Raw genomic sequence first — 21,984 nt, 5'->3', positions numbered from 1 at the left:
ACGTGTGTCCTCTCTCTTTTGTAAAATAACGGTAAATACCACTTGATTTCTGTGTGACTAATGTGCAATCTTAACACAAATTATTCATTATGATCAGTGTATTACTTATTTAAGTAAACAACAAAAATGCCAACAAACGGCCAGTTTTATCATGTTTGTTTTGCGATCTCGCTACCCTGATAGCACACATCACATAGACACGGATTTGATGTGCAGAGTGTTTCGCTCATCTGCAATACCTCATAGGACGCTTCCTGTCAGATGTCAAATAGACGTTAGAAAATGTCTTTAAGATGTTTATGATTTAGAATGTAAAACTGACATCTTAAAGACGTCTATCATTTGTTAGTAAACAGTAGATGCTTTCCAGATGAAGTGATCTTTAACAGACGTCTTGCAGACGTACATGTGCTATCTAGTTTCCAGTGATTTCTTTCTGATTAGTTTTCTGATAAAACTTCCATTTGTTGGTGAAATTTGTTTGACGTTGTTCAAGAGAGGCGTGTTACAGGCAGGTTTTAGTGAAGCACTGTGGAGCTTCTAGCCCGACAGTGGAAACGCAGGGTGGTTTTGGGCTAGGTGCTACAGGTCCTTGCCTATTAGGCCAGTCTGTCCCGTTGAAAGCCCTGGCTCGCACTGGCCCGACGCAGCTATGTGTCCATTACATCAGTCTTTGAGGTTTTCTATGGGGTTGTAAGGGACTTCTTTCTTTTTAGGGTCACTTTATAAAAGTAGACTACTAAAAATCACTCATATTATAAATACATCTCTTTATTTACAAGAAAAATATAAAATGCTTTAAAACTAATTTAGGGTGAAAATATGATGGATTTGGAGGTGTCAGACAACCCCCAAAGATGGGGTTAGACAGTCTTACATGCTTTCTTTTTTTCTTCAAAGGGTTTTTCAAATGTTTCATCATAAAATCATAAAATACAGGTTAGTCAGTGTGCGTATTTTCACTCGAATGTTTCACTTACCTAAGTCGCGTTCATTAGAGGTGGTAACCATACCAACAACAGCATGATGCTTGCGTTTATAATTGCGATCAGTGTGGGCGGTACACGTAGCCTACACTGACACTGACAAATGATTATGTAGGCCAGTGACGGCTAGCGTAACTCTGTGGTTGAATGAGATTGTGAATGTGATTGAAAAAGTCCCTTTCACACTTTTGTGGTGCGTCGCCCAATCGCCCTAATGAAGAAACCGCCCCTAATTGTATTATAAATTTGCATATCACAAATGTATCACAAAAATGTAATAATTATAATAATTACATTTGTCTAACTGCGCTAACTTTGGCTAACTTAATTAATTTTCATACAATGCAAAATGTACGACATTCTCAAGGAAAGAACCTAATAAATAATTGTGCAAGAACCCAACGTTTGTCATAAAGTAGGCAGCCTACTGGAGATGTTTATCTAAAAAAAGTATAAATTCAGTAGCCTAATAATAATCTAACCCTGAAGAAAGATGCACAGCACGTGAGAGAAAACAGTTCATTGAAATTATGGGAGATAATTTTTCAGTTAATCAGTTAATTGTGCCTAAAAATTAGCCTACTATGCCTATTTTAAAATTGTTTATAAAATCATAAGATACGTTTTTAGATGTTAGCCTACAATGAATTTTAATAAGTTGCATACATGTTGTGTAAGTAAATCGATTGTTTAAAATAGAAAAAAAAATCACAACACAAATGAACTTTTCAAGTTTGCTTTCACTTTTACATAAAGTGATCTCTAGATTAACAGCTATTTTTTGAGAACAGATATCACATCGGTTGTCAGTTGACACGCAACTTTCGGTGGTCCTGTACTCACCAGAATATGTTTTCTTCATGTTCATAGGGTCCCTTTTGTCCTGAGAATTTCAACTTTAGTCTAGGTCCTTATCTGAGGTTGCAACATCTGAAATATGTTCGATCGTTGGGTAGAATTTCTCTCTGGCACTCCGCAAAGCACATTAATCTCGATCAAAATCTGTGTAGGCTATTTAATTCGTCCTTTCACTAAACAAACTTAATCGGTTAGAACTAAACTTCTATACACCTCCAGCTTTACCTGTCCACACACACGCGCGCGCACACACCTGTGGATAACTCCGCCTTAGGGATAGAGATAGGACACCTGAAGGTTTGACGCTGGAATTGTTTGTTAGGCTTCTTGACAAATAACTTGCTGTTGTTTTTTTAAACAGGGTTTTAGGATAAAATTAGTATGTCTATAAAAGGAAAATGTAGTCTACATAGCCTACATTTTATAGTAGTTTAACTGATATGCATTTCTCTTAAAAGTGCACGTTTTAATGGCTTGTTTTTTCGCAGCTATTTCCACATACTTTTACGGTTAAAAAAGCGGTAACAGCAAAATCATAAAAACAGTAAACAATAATGATAAACAATTCAGGAAACAGCAAAAAAACCTAAAAGGTATCTTACAAAAATATCATAATATATTTCGGGCCAGAAAATAGGCTATTACTAAATTGTATAGATTTTTAAGATTTAAAACAACTTTCCCCATGATGTTTACAAGAAGTAACACAGTTCAAACCTTTGGTTTAGATCAACATTCAGTATAGTTGAGTCTGAATGTATTTCAGTGTAAAAAATATAATATTGAAATTTTAGTTCGAAGGTGTAACGATGCAGGCAGGAATGAAGCGGAGAGTGAATCCAATCGCAAGCACTTTAATAAACAAACAAACAGGTAATCCAGGGTACACGACAGAACACTCAGAAAACTCAGAACAGGAACCAGGAACTCAGGACGGGAACAAGGAGACAACAGCAAACGTACAACATCAAGAACTCACAAGGACTGAACTAAAACACAGGGCTTAAATACAAGGGAACACAAGCCAAACAAGAAAACAAGGGGGCGTGGTTAAACTGAAACACCTGGGAAGACTAATCAACATAACGGGGAACAGCTGAACATGGGACAAGACACATGGCAGGATCACATGACAAGCAGGGAATTACATGACAGACAAGAACAAGGAACAAGACACAAAACCCACACCGTGACATAGCCCCTCCCCTATGGGCGGCTCCCGACGCCCATCAAAAAAAACAAAAAACAATAGTTCAGGAGGGTGGTGAAGCGGAGGCGGTCTTGGGGGAGGGATGGAGGGCCAGGTCCGTGCAATGGAATGGGACCAGGGCATATTAATGGCGGACTTGGGTCGTGAAGCATGGGCGACCAGGGCGGAGCAAGAACTGCAGACAACCCTTCGGGCAGGCCAGGGTGGTGAATAACCTTCGGGCGGCCAGGGAGGTGACAAACCTTCGGGCGGCCAGGGCGGAGAAGACCCTTCGGGCGGCCACGGCGGAGAAGACCCTTCAGGCGGCCAGGGCGGTGAAGAACCTTCGGGCGGCCAGGGCGGTGAAAAGCCTTCGGGCGGCCAGGGCGGAGAAGACCCTTCGGGCGGCCACGGCGGAGAAGACCCTTCGGGCGGCCACGGCGGAGAAGACCGTTTGGGCGGCCAGGGCGGTGAAGACCCCTCGGGCGGCCATGGCAGAGGCTCAGGAACAGACACCACCGGCTCAGGTTCAGGAACAGACACCACCGGCTCAGGTTCAGGTTCAGGAACAGACACCACCGGCTCAGGTTCAGGTTCAGGAACAGACACCACCGGCTCAAGTTCAGGTTCAGGAACAGACACCACCGGCTCAGGAACAGACACCACCGGCTCAGGAACAGACACCACCGGCTCAGGAACCGGCTCAGGTTCAGGAACAGACACCACCAGCTCAGGTTCAGGAACCGGCTCAGGTTCCGGAACAGACACCACCGGCTCAAGAACAGTAACAGGAACGGGCTCAAGGGATGCGGTGGCCATCTTGTGAGAAAACACAGGCGTGGATTCGGCCATCTTGTCCGAAGACACAGGCGTGGAGTCGGCCATCTTGTCCGAAGACACAGGCGTGGAGTCGGCCATCTTGTCCGAAGACACAGGCGTGGAGTCGACCATCTTGTCCGAAGACACAGGCGTGGGGTCGGCCATCTTGTCTGTAGACACAGGCGTGGAGTCGGCCATCCTGTCCGAAGACACAGGCGTGGAGTCGGCCATCTTGTCCGAAGACACAGGCGTGGATTCGACCATCTTGTCCGAAGACACAGGCGTGGAGTCGGCCGTCTTGTCCGAAGACACAGGCGTGGAGTCGGCCATCTTGACCGAAGACACAGGCGTGGAGTCAACCATCTTGTCCGAAGACACAGGCGTGGGGTCGGCCATCTTGTCCGAAGACACAGGCGTGGGGTCGGCCATCTTGTCTGTAGACACAGGCGCAGAAAGAGGAAGAGGAACAGATTCAGGCTCAGTATCAGGATCAGATTCATGCTCAGGAACAGATTCAGTCTCGACTGGACGAGACTCTTGACGGGCGGACGTGACGTGAAGCTCAGTCTCTGGATCGGCTGACGTGACGTGAAGCTCAGTCTCTGGATCGGCAGAAGTGACGTGAAGCTCAGTCTCTGGATCGGCAGAAGTGACGTGAAGCTCAGTCTCTGGATCGGCAGAAGTGACGTGAAGCTCAGTCTCTGGGTCGGCAGAAGTGACGTGAAGCTCAGTCTCTGGGTCGGCAGAAGTGACGTGAAGCTCAGTCTCTGGGTCGGCAGAAGTGACGTGAAGCTCAGTCTCTGGATCGGCAGAAGTGACGTGAAGCTCAGTCTCTGGATCGGGATCAGCGCGCTCTGAGCTTGACGGGACCAGCGGCGGCGAGGGCTTTGAGCTGGGTTGGACCAGCAATGAAGAGGGCTTTGAGCTGGACAGGACCAGCGATGAAGAGGGCTCTGAACTGGACGGAACCAGCGGCGAAGAGGGCTCTGAGCTGGGCAGGACCAGCGGCGAAGTGGGCTCTGAGCTGGGCAGGACCAGCGATGAAGAGGGCTTTGAGCTGGACAGGACCAGCGATGAAGAGGGCTTTGAGCTGGACAGGACCAGCGATGAAGAGGGCTTTGAGCTGGACAGGACCAGCGATGAAGAGGACTCTGAGCTGGACAGGACCAGCGGCGAAGAGGGCTCTGGGCTGGACAGGACCAGCGGCGAAGGTTCGGCAGGACTGGACGGAACGTAAAGATCAGGTGTTGACCTTGCGTGCCACGGAAGGAAGCTCTCTAGACATCTGGAGAGTGCCTCTCTCCAATCCAGACCGGAGAGATCGGGGAGCTCCCTCGGGTCGACCTCCTTAGCCCCCAGCCGGTAACACATCTTAATTGCCTCGTCACCCAGAGAGCAAGAGGCAGCGAGAGGAACAAACCCCCAGGTGTACTGGAACAGATCGAGGCTATCCAGGGCCAAGGCCGCGATCTGTCCAGCGAACTCCCGGCTCATGCTGGGAAGATCAGGCGAGATCCGTACTGCTGGATTCAGTGGTGGTGATTTCTTCTGTAACGATGCAGGCAGGAATGAAGCGGAGAGTGAATCCAATCGCAAGCACTTTAATAAACAAACAAACAAACAGGTAATCCAGGGTACACGACCAGGAACTCAGGAACTCAGGAACTCAGGAACTCAGGAACTCAGGAACTCAGGAACTCAGGAACTCAGGAACTCAGGAACTCAGGAACTCAGGAACTCAGGACGGGAACAAGGAGACAACAGCAAACGTACAACATCAAGAACTCACAAGGACTGAACTAAAACACAGAGCTTAAATACAAGGGAACACAAGCTAAACAAGATAACAAGGGGGCGTGGTTAAACTGAAACACCTGGGAAGACTAATCAACATAACGGGGAACAGCTGAAAATGGGACAAGACACATGGCAGGATCACATGACAAGCAGGGAATTACATGACAGACAAGAACAAGGAACAAGACACAAAACCCACACCGTGACAGAAGGACTGTGAAGTAGGTGTTTGAAACAACATACAAAACAATTGCTATCAAAAACACATTTGTTTCAAAACTACTAATAGCCCCTGTGAGAGGCTGTGAGACCTATTAGCACAATAGGAACATGCAACTGCTGTAAAATTGAGAATTTATCTTTAAAGTTTTGTAAAATGGTTTGAAACGCTATGGTTTAGGATTTCGGTTAATGGGTTTTAGTAAACAATTGAGAAAGGCTGTACTATTACATCACACCAGATCTTGTTTCCTTTGTTGTCAAAAACAAAGCTTTTCACTGTTGTAAACCCCAATGTTGTCATTAATAAAGAAATCAAGTTATCATAACTTAACATACTTACAATAGCAAGTTTTTGCATCAAAAATTAAACAGTTGTGTTTAATGTACTCATTTGGCAGCAAAAATCTTTCGGATTAAGATTTTAAGTGTTATGAACTCAAAATGTCAAGTTATTTAAATGATTTGCCAGCAGCCATATCACCCTGTAGTCCAAGACTGGTTGCCCACTGAAGCTAAGCAGGGCTGAGCCTGGTCAGTACCTGGATGGGAGACCTGCTGCTGGAAAACCAGGTTGCTGCTGGAAGAGGTGTTAGGTGCCAGCAGAGGGCACTCACCCTGTGGTCTGTGTGGGTCCTAACACCCCAGTGTAGTGACGGGGACACTATCCGTCTGTTTCTCCAGCAACCAATGGGTGGTGACCTACTTCCGCTTTCCGGTATTGTGTTTCCTATTCAGCGGCTAACCTCTACTTGCTAAGTTGCTAGCGTACCATGATATCGACAGAGAAGGCAACATTACATTTATTAGAATAAGTTGTGTTTAAATGTTGTTAACATGAGCTCAGGTTCAACTTGTGCTGTTGTTGGCTGCCATAACAATTCAAGAAAATTTAAGATTTTGTCGGAAACGTCCTGCTTCGAACATCAACAACTTAGAAGAAATTGTCCATGTCCATCGCCCTATGCTTTGCACTCCATGCCAATGAGGAACGCAAAACAGCGTGGCTTGCAGCTTTGAAACTAAAACATCCTCCAAAGAAAGTGTATGTTTGCTCTTTACATTTCTTCAAAATAAAGCCAACCGAACTGCATCCTGATCCGGAGGATCCGACTTCTGGTTCAAACCCGCTATGAATCATGGGTAAATTCGCTAACCAGGAAAAAGGTGGATACTGTCAAAGAGCACCGTCCTTCGGATGAGACGTAAAACCGAGGTCCTGACTCTCTGTGGTCATTAAAAATCCCATGGCATTTCTTGTAAAGAGTAGGGGTGTAACCCCAGTGTCCTGGACACATTCCACCCATTGGCCCTTACCAATCATGGCCTCCTAATAATCCCCTTACATTGAATTGGCTCTATCACTCTCTCTCCTCTCTCCACCTATAGCTGGTGTGTGGTGAGCGCACTGGCGCCATTGTACTGTGGCTGCCGTCGCATCATCACAAGTGAAGTTTATGTATGATGACAAAAGCACGTTAGTGCGAGCCCTCCCGGAACCCATAGAGAATGCATTGCAGTGCCTGCAGTTCGAAAAAAAAAATCTTTGAATGTAAGTCTATGGGAACACTCTGGGCGATTTTCGGCCATAGTGAAATCGCCCAAAAAGAGGCGGTACTCCACAGAACGTGACTTGGCGCTGATTGGACTATATCCAGAGGCAGAACAACAGTGAGTGACTGCTAGCGTAACTCTGTGGTTGAATGTGATTGAAAAAGTCCCTTTCACACTTTGGTGGTGCGTCGCCCGATCGCCCTAATGAAGAAACCGCCGCTGCTGGTAGGTACCAGAGATTCAGTGAACTGCGAACAGGTGCGCGTGCCAGAAGGGAGCACGAGTGCATGGAAATATTAGCGCGAAGGGCCTTGCATCACCCGTTTCTTTCTCTGGGAAGGTAGGGGAATACCATTACCTGATTGGTTTACAAGCAGTTTGCTTCGCTCGTGCTGACCAGAGAATGCACACCAAGGGGTGCAGACCACCATCAGAAGCTGAAAGCACGCCTGGCCTTACCCAGGAGCTCTGTTGACATAGGCTTAGCTAACGTTAGCTACAGCCTGATGAATTGAGTCATTAAACACAGCAGGAGAGAACTTAACGTTAGCCAGCTAGCTAAAGTTCCGGTGGAAAATTATTAGCTAACGCTACCGTTAACGTTAGCCTAACATTAGCTAGATATTGTTCCTAAAGTTAGCTGCTAGCTTGTATAGCTAATGGTAAATCACAAAAAAGAAACCAGTAGGGGTAAAATCTCTGCGTGGCAGGGGGAGCTGCCGCTCGACCTGTCACTCAACCCGTCATCGCTAGGGGCAGCTGCCACTCGACCAGTCACCGCTATATGCGCCTGTCACCGGGCCTGCCACTCGACCAGTCACCGTTGTTAGTGCTTCTTTCTAAAATCTCTACAACTCGTTTTTCCGGGACGTGTGGATGATTTTGAGGTGAGGGGACTGACAAGGCGATGCTACCAAGCCGACCAATCACAGATCTTGCGGTCCGCGACGTGTAGTTACATTTTTGAGGAGGTGCGCGTCAGGGTACAGCGAAGGGTACGACGTATGATACAAGTCTATGCGTATGTTATGCTGTACCTACTGCGCGCACCCGACGCAGAAGTATAAATTGGCCTTTAGAGATAAGGGAACGAGTACTGCATTGCCTGCCGTGCTATTTCGCTCATATCAGGTGCTTCGCTTCAGTCGATTTAAACCTCTCATATGGCGAGTTTTTTCTGAATTGATACCCTTCAGCCACGCCTATTTTGGCACGCTCGAGGCTGGCAAGGCGCCAAGCGCTCCGATTGGACCGCACGCCTCTGCTGACTCGCCATAAGTTCGTGCAGTTGCTGCAGCACAGCCAATCAGCTCGCTTCCTACGAGCTATGATGCTCTCGCTGTGCAGCTGCAATGCGTTTTAAAATAAAGGCTTCAATATTCTCAAGAAAAGGAGTTTTCCCAATCATGATGTAAGAGTAGACAAGTTAAGTTTTTTATTCTTAATTCTGTGTCGTTACCTTGATGATCGACAACTGTTTTTTGTTTGTTTGTTTTGTGATGGATGTTCATGTGTCACTTGTTTGTCCTGAGCAGTTAAAGTGTCCACTGTTCTTAAGAAAAATCCAGGTCCTGTACTTTTTTTGGTTTTCCAGCATATTTTGAATATTTGAAACCATTTCCAAAAGTGACTGTATGATGTTGAGATCTATGTATTCACACCGAGGACAACTGAGGGACTCACACACAACTATTACAAAGGGTGAAAGATAAGTTAAGTTAAAGATAAGTTAAAGTAGATGACAAACATGTCTGTTGTTGTTCATTACAGGGTGCTTTTAATTGTCCTGATCAATTGTTCTGACTGATTTTTAAAGAAATTTTTAATCAATTGATTTAATCTACTGCAAGTATTGTAATTGTATTTTTTCTTGATTAAATGTTAATATACAATGTTCAGTCAGCATGCATTATAGAAGTTAAGATATGTAATGTAACCCTAATAAAGCTGTTGATGTGAAAAATAAAACTTGGTTTAATGATTTATAATTTATTTAAAATCTATTTAATAATAAGTAAACAACAAAAAATAAACTGGAAAGTTTGAGTTTAGTCCATTTGCCTTTTAATTTATCTTTACTTAAACATTTAAGTTAATTCAATGATAAGACCACATTAGGTCAACTCAATTAATTAAGTTTGAATTTTCCCATTACTCAAAAAAAAAAAAAAAAACTTTCCTCAAATCATTTGAGTAGTCTCAACTTATTAGGGTTTACAGTGATGTTTCCAGTCACAAGTACACATTACAGCAAATTATAGACTTTTTTTTTTCCAAAACAAAATCTTATTTTCCAGAAAATACTCTTTGAAAAAGAGTTTTGATGATGGCATACATGACATTTCCCATGCAGGTACAATGTTAAACTCAAAAACAGGACTGTGCAATTGATCTGACAAACACTTTTAAACCCACACATTTTCTCGCACATCTTCTTGTTTCTGGTAAGACTATCATAGCAGTTTTTCCCCAAATGTATTTTTTCACTTTGAGGTTTCAGACACCACTCAGATGATGATGTACAGAGATGTACATTTAGACTGACTAAAGTAAGAGTAGAGGTGACATTCTTTGAAGCAGTGGCAGTTTTCCGCTAGAGGGGTCTTGACACGAATGTGTTCCACCACATGAGGAAGTGAGCAGACTTCTGCAAGTCCCCAAGATAGACCAAGATCTCAAGTCAAATAAAAGCACAGACTGAAACAAAGGGGACATTTTCAGATCCTGTTTTCTGTTGTTTGTCAGAATGACATACATTCGCCGTTATTTTTCCTGGTCTGTGGCGGAATTGTTTTCTGAAACTGCAAAATAGCACCAGGGAACGTTTGCGCCGGAACATGCCTCCTCTTTTCCCTGAACCGCCCCCGGGAGCGCAAGTTCATTTCCTAATTTACCGACGTGCGTCTGTGGAGGGAAAAGTCCGCTGTGCGTCGGGTGCAAAATAAGAATGATACATGCTTCGGTGTACAAAGTCAGTTGCGCTGGGTGCAAGATAGGGCCTTTTTAGTGTGTGTTACTGAAGCTATACATTGAAGTTATCAAAAATATTTACATCAGGTGATCAAGAACAACATCCACAGTGGATTACATTACACACAAGGCACAAGTTACAAATATATGTTTATTTAGAACCCATAGATTACAACTAAAGTAAAAGACAATCAAAACAGGAACTTCCCAAACTAAATCACTCATTTAATGCTATTTTAAAGTATTTGAACTATCATGTTAAACTGTAGAATTATACACAACTCTTATTTACAGAGAATAGAATACTGAGAATTAAAAATAAAGACATTTAGAAGAGAGGAGCTAATTTCTCTGAATCTTTGAATGTTATATTTCAACAAATATGTCAGAAAGCCAACCTCAAATCAGACTGAACTCAAAAAAGTAGTTCAGTGGGACTGAATGAGTTACAGCAACATTCAAAATTGTACAATATGCATCACACTGAATATATTGTGTGTGTACTGAATGTGGAACTATATTTACTAAGCAACAGCAAATTATGTGGTTGTTCACTTTGTTATTTATGTGGATGTATCATGTAAAGTCTTTCCTTCGGGGAATGGTCATGACCTCGTACACTTCATTGCCAGACCTTTTCTCTTCTTCTCTCTGACCTCTGATCAGTTTCTTCATCTGGAACAAAAGAGAGGAACAATCAAACTGGCTTATTACACATTTGCTGAAAAATGCCTCTCAAATTTAATGTTTAATTGGTCATAGACAATAAGTGTGTAAAGATATGGCTGGAGATAACCGAGAATACACACACAGACAAATCTGAAATCAGCACTTTCCAGTTTGTGTGCAATGCATTTACAAAGTTTCTGATGACCTTCAGATTTACAAATAGGTGTATGACATTCACCTTGGGCACCATCCACACTCCAAGCACAAGGAGTATCAGCAAGAGCACACTGCCAGCTGTCAAAGCCGTCACTGGTATCAGTAAATCATTCATGCCATTGGACTTTGAACTTTTGGAAGAGGCCGGAATGATCTCTGGCGGGTCTATAAAGAAAATTATAAATAACTTCACTCAAGATACAAAAGCTGTCACTGTGGTGGTACACTCTCAGAAAAAAATGGTACAAAAACTGTCACTGGGACAGAACCCTTCAAAAAGGTTCTAAAATGTACCATTTAGGTACTAATATGTACACTTTTGGAAATAATATGCACTCTTTAGGTACAAAAGTGTACCTTTTGAAAAGGTACTGCCACAGTGACAGCTTTTGTACCTTTTTTTCTGAGAGTGTACCTTTTCAAAAGGTACACCTTTTTAGGCTACCTAAAGAGTGCATATTAGTCCCTCCAAGGTACATACTGGTACAAAAAGTGTACATATTAGAACCATTTTGAAGGGTACTGTCCCAGTCACAGCATTTGTTTTTTTCTGAGAGTGTTCAGTACGGAAAGATTCGTGCATCACTTGCTTCAAAACTATAACAAACCATGTTTTGCATTAAAATCTTTTACACTGAAAGTCAAACTAAGTTTGTGTACTGAATTTGGCAGGTATGAAAAGACTTTGACAGGAAACATGTATTTGTTTATTTTCATTTTCTTTGATTCTCACTAGCTGCCTTTAGGACAGGGGAAAAAAATAAAGAAAATAAATAATACTGTTCAAATACTTGGGGTTGGTAAGATTTTGATGCTTGTGAAAGTCTCTTTTGCTCAACCAAGGCTGGATTTATTTGATCAAAATATAGTAAAAACAGTAATATTGTGAAATATTATTACAATATAAAATTAGTTTTCTTTTTTTATGCTGATTTGCTGTTCAAGAAAAAAATATTATTATCAATGTTAAAAACACTGCTGCATAATGTTTTTGTGAAAACCATGATACGTTTTTCAAGATTTTTTTTGATGAATACAAAGTTAAAATGTAGACTTCTTTAATGTCACTTTTGATCAACAAAGCATACTTAGACTCATTTTCTTTTAAAATTACTGACCCCAAACTTTTGAACGGTAATGTATATCTTAAATGATACTTACCACTACAGGTATTGTGGATTCTAAATTGCCTGTAATTACATGCTGAAAATTAAATCGCAATAAAAAAAACAAAACAACAGAAATGTGCACTCACCTTGAACCAAAAGAAAAACACCGGAATCATCCATTTTACATATCCCAAAGTTAACCTCGCAGGTGCACCAGTAAGCCCCAGTGTCTTTCAGCCCTAGATTATAGATGTTTATAGTTAAAATCTTCTTGTCATTTTTGACTTCAACACGTCCTTCGTAGTCTTTATGGAGAGTAAATTGGTCCGTTTTGAATTTGTAGTAGAAGACTTCACGTTTGACCGAACGCCGGCTGAGCAGATTCACACCCACCGCGTCTGCCTGAGGTGCAGGACACTTCATAGTGTAATTGTCACCTTTATATTTACTCACATCTAAAAATAATTCAAAGAAACAGTTTGGATCAGTTCACAGCATCCATCAAAACAGAAGTCGAGAGAACATTGAAGAATCAGGTGTTCTTGGCACTAAATGAGACACCAAGACCAACACCTGGACAGTGTAGATGAATGTACCTTCTGCGGTATGTCACCTATTTTCTTATTATGAGTAATATTGCTTATTCCTCATCATTAGAAGTTGAGTGCTACATCTGATGTTTCAAAAATTTGAAATTTATGTTGTTCCTCGTGTCATCTTAAGAACTTTCTTGTGTGGAACTTAAAAGAAGATATTTTGAAGAATGTTCCAAAACAAACTATTTTGGTGGTCTGGGCCTTATTTTGTCCAATATGCACTGAGACTTTCTTCAAAATATCTTCTTTTATGTTCCTCAGAAAAAAGAAAGTCATGCAGGATTGGAATGACATGAGGGTGAGTGAATGATGACAACATTTTTAATTTTTAGGTAAAAAAAAAAAAAAAAAAAAAAAACCTCTTGTAAACCACATTTACAATTATAGTGTTTACACCGTCAAGAGGCATTTTGGATGCACTCATAAATATGAAAAAGTGAAAAAATAAAATGTATCGCTGTCTAAAGAAAGTAGGTCAACTAATAACACTTTGTAACACACAAATGACTAAAATGTATAATAGTGAAAACAAAGCACTAACCTGCACTTGCAACAAGGTTGCAGAGACAAAGAATAACCAACAAAAACAAGATGATTTGCAGAGACCTCATTGTTATTGTCATAAGTGTATCTTAATCAGTGTCCTCCATCTAAACACAGAAAACTGAACGTCAGTCTGCAATGCACGTATATATATATATGCGTGTGCTCCAACCCACAACCACTGAAACTGACATCTTAGTCAGCAAACTTCAAACGAGTCATACCAAAACATTTCCGAGTGTTCTTCTTATAAATAAGAAAAAACAATAATTCGTCAATCATTAATTCACTTACCAATTTATAAGAAAAGTCCAAAAGCAAGCAGGCCATTATGCAGCAAGACTAACTGCAACATCCTTTTGCATACACTGAAAATGCTATACATGGATAGTTCAGCCAAAAAAGCTGTGTGAATGTTGTTCCAAACCTTCCTTCTGTTAAACATAAAATAAGATATTCTGAAGAATGTTGGTAACCAAACAGTTTTGGTGCTCAATGACTTCCATATGAGAAAAAATACCTCCTCAAAATATCTTCTTTTATGATCCACAGAAGTAAGTTATACATGTTTGAAATGACAAGAGGGTGAGCAAATTAAACAACTGTTCCTTTAAGTCTTAAATTCAGAAATCATACACCTACCACAACTTAAGGTACACCATGTAACTTTTGGCCCTCTAGAGGTAAAAAAAAAAAAAAAACCTGCATGCATTTTGCTTTAGAGATATAATGGAAAGGATCTCAAGGTAAGCTGACTAGCTGAAGACTTTACTGTAGCTAACCATTAACAGACATGGACGGTACTTCCACGAAAACTAGTTTCAGCACAGCGCTACAACAACCATAATGAAATGACCCTTTACAATGAACTCTGTTATGACTACAAATGGCAATTTATCGGTTCAATAAAATACCTTACTTAAATACTTCGTAATAAAAACATCTCCACGTTTTCATTTCAAAACCCTCAGTTCCCGCCATCTCCGAAAAGCCAAGCCAATGTTGAGCTGTCACATTCTCTTTTTGCCAACAGACTCTCCTCTGTTCAACGTTATAAGATGGGTGATTACGAGGATGTTCGAGATTTAGCTGCTCAATTTCAACCTCACTCGTGACAACTAACCAATGCCACTCACACACCATACACGCGTCAAAGTAGCCAGAGTAACTTTTCTCCATTTACGGATATGACGCATGTATGCAATTTCCCATGAAATCCAAAATCCTAAAAATGAAGGCTCCACAGAAGAGATGCCATACATCTGCGGTGTGGGAACATTTCCCCAAATAAAGTGAGATGTATGTAGTGTGATCGACAACTAGCCTACTGCAACAATACATCATCCATGATGTGCCATTTGAGGAGCACTCATTGTCAAGTTCTCAGGGTTTCTGTGCCTCAATGTCTGCCCAAACTTGAAAAGGCTTCAATCAACTTTAAGAGGAGGGTGCATGGAATAACTCAAAGCACTGAATTCTTCTTCCTCGAATCAATTTATTGAAAATCTTTCAACAATGACTTGATCTTCTTGTTTCAATGAATATCTCCGATGCTTAGCTTAATAACCTATATAGAAAAACATAAATAAATGAGTCACTACACACAGTATAAATAAATGTACATTCAGAGATATTAAAAAGTACAAACAATATTGTTAAACTATTTGCGGTTTATATAGCAGCTTGTAAACAGCAACAACAATGTAAAATCAAATACACCTAGTGCACATGTCCAGTTAACATGCTAGATGCTAAAATGCTAGCATCAAACAACTTTCAAACACAATGAATATTTGTCCTACCAGTAGCACTCCAAGTTGATGAACACATTTTGGCTTTTCCCAGCAGTCTTTGAACAAACTCAATTGACTTGATGCTGATTACCAATCTTTCTCATTTGGTTGTATAATCTTCAAAATCCACCAATTTAGGTAGGAGAAGCACATCCACTGTTCAAAGATCTCAGCATGCTGACAATCACACACACCTGGTCCTTTGTGCCATGTGGAGTTTCAATGGCCAATCAGCTTCCCTGGTTGTTCCAGCAGCACTGTGCTCACAACCAATAGGCTGCACCCATTTTGATCTTACATTTTTTAATTAAACAATGATGAATATATATTTCTCCCTCTTTCCTTCAATTTCAGATTTAACTTAACACTCATCCTGCCATTTTGCAGGGTGCAGAGTGCAGAGGATGGTAGTCTTCCCCCTGTACCTAGAGGCCTACTACTGACACTGCTGGGCCATCTAAGCAAGGTATGCATTGTTTGAAATATAATTAATTGTATGTCCTTGCTAAAAAAATATCTTTGCATGCCAGCAACAAGTGTCCCTTGTGAGAGGATTTTTTCAAAGGCAGGAGAAATTATCTGTAAAAAAAGAAGTAGGCTAAGTCCTTCCACAGCAGAGAAATTAATATTTTTGAATAAAAATCTATGAAAAAGTGAGACATTGTGGCTTGATTTCTTTTATTAATATTCATTTTTCATGACCAAGATAACATTATGCACAGTGAGGAGCCTACGGGTTACAAGCTTCACATATTAGAAAAATACAATAATAAAAAACATTTTTTTTTAATGGCTCCTTGTTAAGGTTGTTTCAGATAAACACCTGCAAGTGACCACTAGGTGTCACCGTTGAGACGGGTGTCGGATTGTTTCGAAGCCTCGACACAATATGGCACATTTGCTTCAACTGTTTCATTGTTTCACGAAGCCTCGATCTGCCCACCACTAGTAATCCAAAGGCGTAATCCAGAAAACAGGCAAGAGGTCATAAACACCGGGTAATCAGTCCAAAAAAAACAAACAAACAAACAAGCAAAAAAAAGGCAGGGGACAGGCTTATATGGGGTGAGCTAAACAAGGTAAAGACATACAGGTGAATGTGATCATGGCTGATTAGTATGGGCAAAGGATTATGGGGAATGGAGTCTGTGGATGTGTGGTGATTGTCCGGGTTGGAGTGCCCTCTGATAGTAATCCCGGGCACTCTCACTGGTGATCGGTACAATTATGCAGCAGAACATATCAGGGTCAATTTAACAGCGCATCCTTGTCAAGCACTTGCCATCTGGCCTGTACAATAGCACTTTGGGTTGTTTTGGATCTTTCAAGGAATCTTCATCCCAACCACAAGGCTACCCTACAAAAGACTGGCCCACAAACCTTGACAGAACTAGCTCAATCACAGTTCTGTCATGAAAACTCTTAGAGTGTTTGGTATGGTAATGGTATGACAATGTTGATATGTTTGGTCGTAGGATAATAAATCTGCTACGCTGCTGCTGCAGAGCAAGTACGGGACTTACTTCTGCCAATACAGTACATACAAGACATGCTGCTGCTGCACAATATGGCATACATGGATTACCCGTAGCAGATCTATACAGGTGGAGCTGGGAAAGGTGGAGTTATTTTGAAAGTGCTGCAACTGCTACAGCAAATGCTGAGCAAGTATTTGAAGGCTGAGCAGCGAGCTCATTGGCTACTGATAAATTAGCTGTGCCCTATAGAGAATGATGCGATTGCAAGCAGATTGAGTTAAGGACCTATCAGCCTGAGCCATCTAGAGTTTCATGACAGAACTTTTTATTTGTCTTAAAGTTTAAATCTTAAAATTTGTCTTCACCCAAACATGAAAATTCTGTCACGAATTTCTCACCCTCATGTGACCCAAGCATTACAAGCTCAATCGTACTTCCTCGACATGCAAGAACAAACCTTCTTGTGGAATCTCAAACATCCATGCATGAAGTTGACTGGTGAGGTTTGTTCTCACAAATCAAACAATTGATGCTCTCTATGTCTGTGCGTTGTTTATTGTGAATAAAAGCATAAATTAAATCTGTTCTTCAGATAAATCGACTGTGTCTTCAGAAGACTATGTTTATTTATTATTATGTTTATAATGTCATTATTAACTTTTTTAACGGTCAAAATTTTGGTTCCATGGACTTGTAGGGATTGAAATCTCTCAGGTTTCATTAAAAATATCTTTATTTGTGTTTCAAAGATGAACACGAGTTATTTGTATTTGGAACGACATGAGGGTGAGTAATGACAATTTTCATTTTGGGTGAACTATCCCTTTAATTCTTGTTTCTTGAGTGTAAAATACAATAAACAAATAAATAAAGGGAAATAAATGCATATTTTAGGTTAATTTTGCTCATTCAAAACATTCCCATCATGTCTTTATTAACATACTGAACACAGCAAACATTATAGGGATATATGAAAGTATTTCATTTGTTAAACACTGCACTGTACAAATATATCTACACAGTGTTTGAATATTTTGCGTAACAGATTAACATTCATCTGTTTCAGTCACATAACTTTTTCCACTCTAAAAAAGATGAATACATTTGCTTTGTACATAATCTTTGTACATATATTTGTACATAAAGCAAAACATTTCATTAAAAAAAAAAAAATTTGTTTGTTAAGATTAACTGCATCAAATGTCGAGTGTAATCGGTTCATTCACTTATTTTGAGGAATATTAATGCATGTTCTTTAGTTTTTCATACGAGTCACATAGTTAGCGCCAAAAATTAGGAACTTTAATGAGGAAGTGAAATAAGCCATTAATGAACGTTCTAATGAACACAGTATTTAAAGTATACTTGCTAAAACAGTCATCTTGGAATGTTGGTCCTCACAATCTAGGAATTAAATTCAAAGAGATAAATAAATTATGTTAATTGCAAAATCATTGCACTAATAACAAGTATCCTGCGATATTAGTGCTGAATTACTCACATGATAACTCATCTCTGTCACCATAAGAATTTCTTGAATGTCTGCAAGAACTGTTGAGAGCAACGTCTCTCTCTTCTGTGTGCCATCCAGAAAAACTGTATAAAGTGCAAAGACTTTCAGCCACACTTACACAATTTACCACAATAAAGGTGAATTAACTGTGCTTATTGAGCATTAACATATTATAGTACCTATGTCATTTACAGTTTCTTCCATCGCTTTTCTGTTTTTCAGGTACATGGGCCAAACATACCCATCAAAGTAGCCTGGTGGATCTGGAGGCACATAGACTCTTGAGCTATTGATTAGAAAGATATGAAGGTGACAGATGAGTTTGATGAACATTGTTTCGACTGAGACTAACAGGAGTCTTGTTCCTACCTTCTTCTCTCTTTGCATGTTTCATAAGGGATCTGCAGGAAGTACTTCTTGTTGAACAAGCTATTAAGAGGCCTGTAAGTACAACATACATGCATGAAAACACATTACACTGTTCAATCACGAGAAATACAGCATATCTTTGTGTTGGCGCTATCTATACCCAAACTGAACTGAATTGGCCCACTGACAGGAGAAGTGAATAATATTGATTATATCGTTACTGTGCTTGACAGCTGGTATGAAGTGTTTTTGCTGATATGCTGTGTTTGGTATTGGTTAATATCTTGTGGTTTGTTCAGATGTAACTTTGCAAACCTAAGCCATCATGAAGGTCATGAACTTTGTACTGTAACCTTGTACTGTCATGAATTTTAACATTTAACATGATAACTGAGGCCTGTAGATTCTGAGTTTGTTTGCAGTTTCTCTGAGCACTGTATGGTCTAATCTTGGGGTGAATTTGCTGGGACGTCCACTCCTGGAAAGATTGGCAACTGTCTTGAATGTTTCCACTTGTGAGTAATCTTCCTCACTGTAGAATGATGGAATTAAATTTGTTTTGAAATGGCCTTGTAATCCTTCCTAGATTGATGGGCAGCAGCAATCAAAAAAGTTCATCAAAGTTGTCCTAAAACAAGAACGGGTATTGTTCAAAATTCATGTATAACTTTGATGAAAGGTTTTGATCCACTTGATTAATACTCCTAAGGAGTGAGCGGCCAGTAACAAGAAGAAGAAGAAGAAGAAGATCCACTTTATTCTACTGGACACATCGATTGATTGCTCGACTGTTACTGTCAGATCGATTGCTCCTGTCTGTCTTGCTGCTGAGTGGTTTGCGTCTGTATGCTCCATGTAACTTTCTGTTTTGAATCTTTGTATACTCATTACTTACTCATCACCACACATTAACCTGACATCGCTAGCTTTAATCTAAATCGTTATCGCTAGCACAACACGCTAGTAATTCGCTAGCCTGTTAACGTGCTAGTAAAACTTATTCAAACTTTCTGGTCCAAACTTTCTCAAGCCAACTTAAAGTTTGTCGCGACAAACTTTTTAATCTAGTACTTAAAGTAAATTAGATAAGTACTAAAGTACTTCACTTTTTTCTCTCACGCACTCACGCCATCCATGCCTGCCGTCTTTATTTATTTGTTTTTTTCTCTTGCGCCTTTTACGAGTCCATCAAACAACTGTGGTGAGTAGGATCAGTCAACAAACACGGTGAGTCATGCCATCTTCTCCTCTTATTGTCACTTGCCCTTCGTGTCACATGTATAGCATAGCCTTCTGTCAGCACTAAAGGATTTACATGTGATAAATGCAGGGAGAGAGTCAGGCTGACGGAGAATATTTCAGAACTAGAGACATGCATCTAAACTTTAATTGAGAATAGTAAGAGTGCAAGGGCTTTAGATACTGCTTTGGATGCAACTAGCTTAGTGAACTCTGTACATTGTTCGGTTCCGGCTGTAGAACCCGTGCAGCAGGGCAACTGGGTGACCGTGAGATGTTGTAGTCACGGGACAAAACACCGCTCTTTCGTTCCTATTACCATAACAAATAGATTTGCGTTAGTAATATGAGCCTGTAGGCGGGTCCACAACGTGCATACATTCTGCTTATTACACACACAGGGATGTGCAGCAGCACACAAACATGCCAAATATTAAAAATCAAAGGATTACAATGTAAAAGATTAATATTGTGTACATAAAGATATGGTGGAATCCGGCTTATCCCGTAGATGTTCTGTTCGCCGCTTTAACCTCGCGCACGAGCAGATCCGTTTGCGCTCTGGAGACATGTTAAGAGCTTGCAAATTTCGTCATGTAAATAGCAATCCCCCATGGCGCGAGCGCAACTGGCTTTTAAAGGGAATGGGAGATGAGAATCTGGTTGGTTTATTTCACGTTACGCCAAAAACACACCCATTACTCATTAAGAGAAAAGGGATAACCCTTTTAGACCATGCGGTGCGTGCGCCGACCATTTTTCCTGTCGTTAAACTAGCAAAAGTGGATTCGGACACGCCCTAAATGCACTTGCGCCATGCGCTTTAGACCATTTTATTTAGTTAAAATAGGGCCCTTAAGCTTTCTATTAATAGGAATAAATCTCTTAATGAGAAAGTTAATTTCTTCCACTGAGATTGACCAATTCTGTCCAATCTTGCTTTCCAGACTGTACAAAAACTTAATTCAGTATGACTGTCTTTATCTCACATAAAAGGTAGTCTGTTGAACTAAAATCTAAATAAAACAATCAAAATAAAACATTACTTATGATTAAAAATGAGGAATCCCTCCACTATAAGAACAAACACATTGGGTGACTCTGATGCTGTGGATTTCAATGCACAACCACGAGATGTCATGAAGCACTCAGGATCCTCCTGCCACAAGCCAATGTCTCCCATCATCCTGTCCATATGCAGGGCATCCAAACCTGCAGAGGAGTTTTGTTAATATATAATTTATTTATTTATTTATTATATATATATATATATATATATATATATATATATATATATATATATATATATATATACTGAAACACTGACCAATATATTGTTGGAGGTTTCACACCTATACACTGTTCATAATGATTATGCATATCAGGAGGATTTTAGTACAATAAAAATTCAGATTTTAGTTTTTCAAGAAAGTTTGTTTGTTTGTTTTATTTCTCATCTCTTTTTAGATAACTGGTATCAATCTCAAGACAGGTTTGTTAAATATTTAACTGTCAAAAGATTTGTGAGTGATTTAAAACACAGAAGAGTTCGCTCAGATAAAGACTTGAGGAAAGTTTCTGTCAAACAAATTAACTATTAAAAGGGCAACTATAAAAAAAAAGCCAGCATTGAGCAGCAAAAAGGTGTTTGAAGCCACTGGTGTCTCAAGAACCTTTTCATGCAGGCTGGCATTTGTGTATAAAGTTGCATTTAAGCCACCTCCAACCAAAGCTCACAAAGATAAACATTGAAAGTGGGTTTACAAATATATGAAGACTCATTTTTAAATGGATTGATTTGAATGTTTATTGTGCTGAAATCCTACTGATATGTCACGTGCATAATAATCTGGAACAACAAATCTTTACTGATTTTACACTCCATCAGTAAGAGCAGAGTGTGAAGATTGAATTAGCAGAGCAATAGCACAGTTGCACATAAAATATTGCAATCCACACAACATAAAGTGGAGACACTGAGTTCAAAAGAGGACAAATTGTTGGTGCACAACTTGCTGGCTCATATGTGACCAGGACCGCAAGTCTTTGTGGTGTATAGAGAGCTAT

At 40.4% G+C, this 21,984-nt stretch overlaps 3 protein-coding genes across 6 annotated transcripts in view; all 3 read right to left on the bottom strand.

Moving 5' to 3' along the window:
* The window catches only part of septin9a (septin 9a), a 105,911-nt gene extending 103,818 nt beyond the window's left edge, over positions 1 to 2,093 (bottom strand). For both annotated transcript variants that reach the window (XM_079887891.1, XM_079887892.1), the window contains exon 1: positions 1,830 to 2,093. In XM_079887891.1, coding sequence (XP_079744017.1) covers positions 1,830 to 1,854 — 25 coding nt within the window. In that variant the 5' untranslated portion in view covers positions 1,855 to 2,093. The remainder of the gene's footprint in view (positions 1 to 1,829) is intronic.
* A 7,379-nt stretch (positions 2,094 to 9,472) lies between these two features.
* On the bottom strand, positions 9,473 to 13,726 carry LOC307168267 (uncharacterized protein). The gene is made up of 4 exons (XM_079888028.1): positions 13,524 to 13,726; positions 12,533 to 12,841; positions 11,300 to 11,442; positions 9,473 to 11,067 (listed from the first exon to the last, which is right to left on the bottom strand). Exons 1-4 carry the CDS (start codon positions 13,603 to 13,605, stop codon positions 10,969 to 10,971), a joined length of 633 nt encoding a protein of 210 aa, XP_079744154.1. The 5' UTR covers positions 13,606 to 13,726; the 3' UTR covers positions 9,473 to 10,968.
* Positions 13,727 to 15,981: 2,255 nt separating this feature from the next.
* Positions 15,982 to 21,984, bottom strand: part of nmrk1 (nicotinamide riboside kinase 1) — a 7,186-nt gene continuing 1,183 nt past the window's right edge. For all 3 annotated transcript variants that reach the window (XM_079888001.1, XM_079888000.1, XM_079888002.1), the window contains exons 4-8: positions 20,964 to 21,129; positions 18,679 to 18,750; positions 18,489 to 18,595; positions 18,298 to 18,392; positions 15,982 to 18,200 (exon numbers count right to left, since the gene is read on the bottom strand). In XM_079888001.1, the coding sequence (XP_079744127.1) occupies positions 18,174 to 18,200; positions 18,298 to 18,392; positions 18,489 to 18,595; positions 18,679 to 18,750; positions 20,964 to 21,129 (467 nt within the window). In that variant the 3' untranslated portion in view covers positions 15,982 to 18,173. The remainder of the gene's footprint in view (positions 18,201 to 18,297; positions 18,393 to 18,488; positions 18,596 to 18,678; positions 18,751 to 20,963; positions 21,130 to 21,984) is intronic.

Source organism: Squalius cephalus (genome assembly GCF_949319135.1).
Source record: "Squalius cephalus genome assembly, chromosome: 1".
Classification (NCBI taxonomy): Eukaryota; Metazoa; Chordata; class Actinopteri; order Cypriniformes; family Leuciscidae; genus Squalius; species Squalius cephalus.
The sequence above is the reverse complement of the archived record's forward strand: the minus strand, read 5'-3'. Positions and strand labels throughout refer to the sequence as shown.

Coding starts and splice junctions, on each gene's coding strand:
- LOC307168267 (XM_079888028.1), bottom strand. CDS start 13,605: ATGACAATAACAATGAGGTCTCTGCAAATCATCTTGTTTTTGTTGGTT. Junction 12,842..13,523: donor CAACCTTGTTGCAAGTGCAG/GTTAGTGCTTTG, acceptor AATTATTTTTAG/ATGTGAGTAAATATAAAGGT. Junction 11,443..12,532: donor TGTTTTTCTTTTGGTTCAAG/GTGAGTGCACAT, acceptor TTTTCTTTATAG/ACCCGCCAGAGATCATTCCG.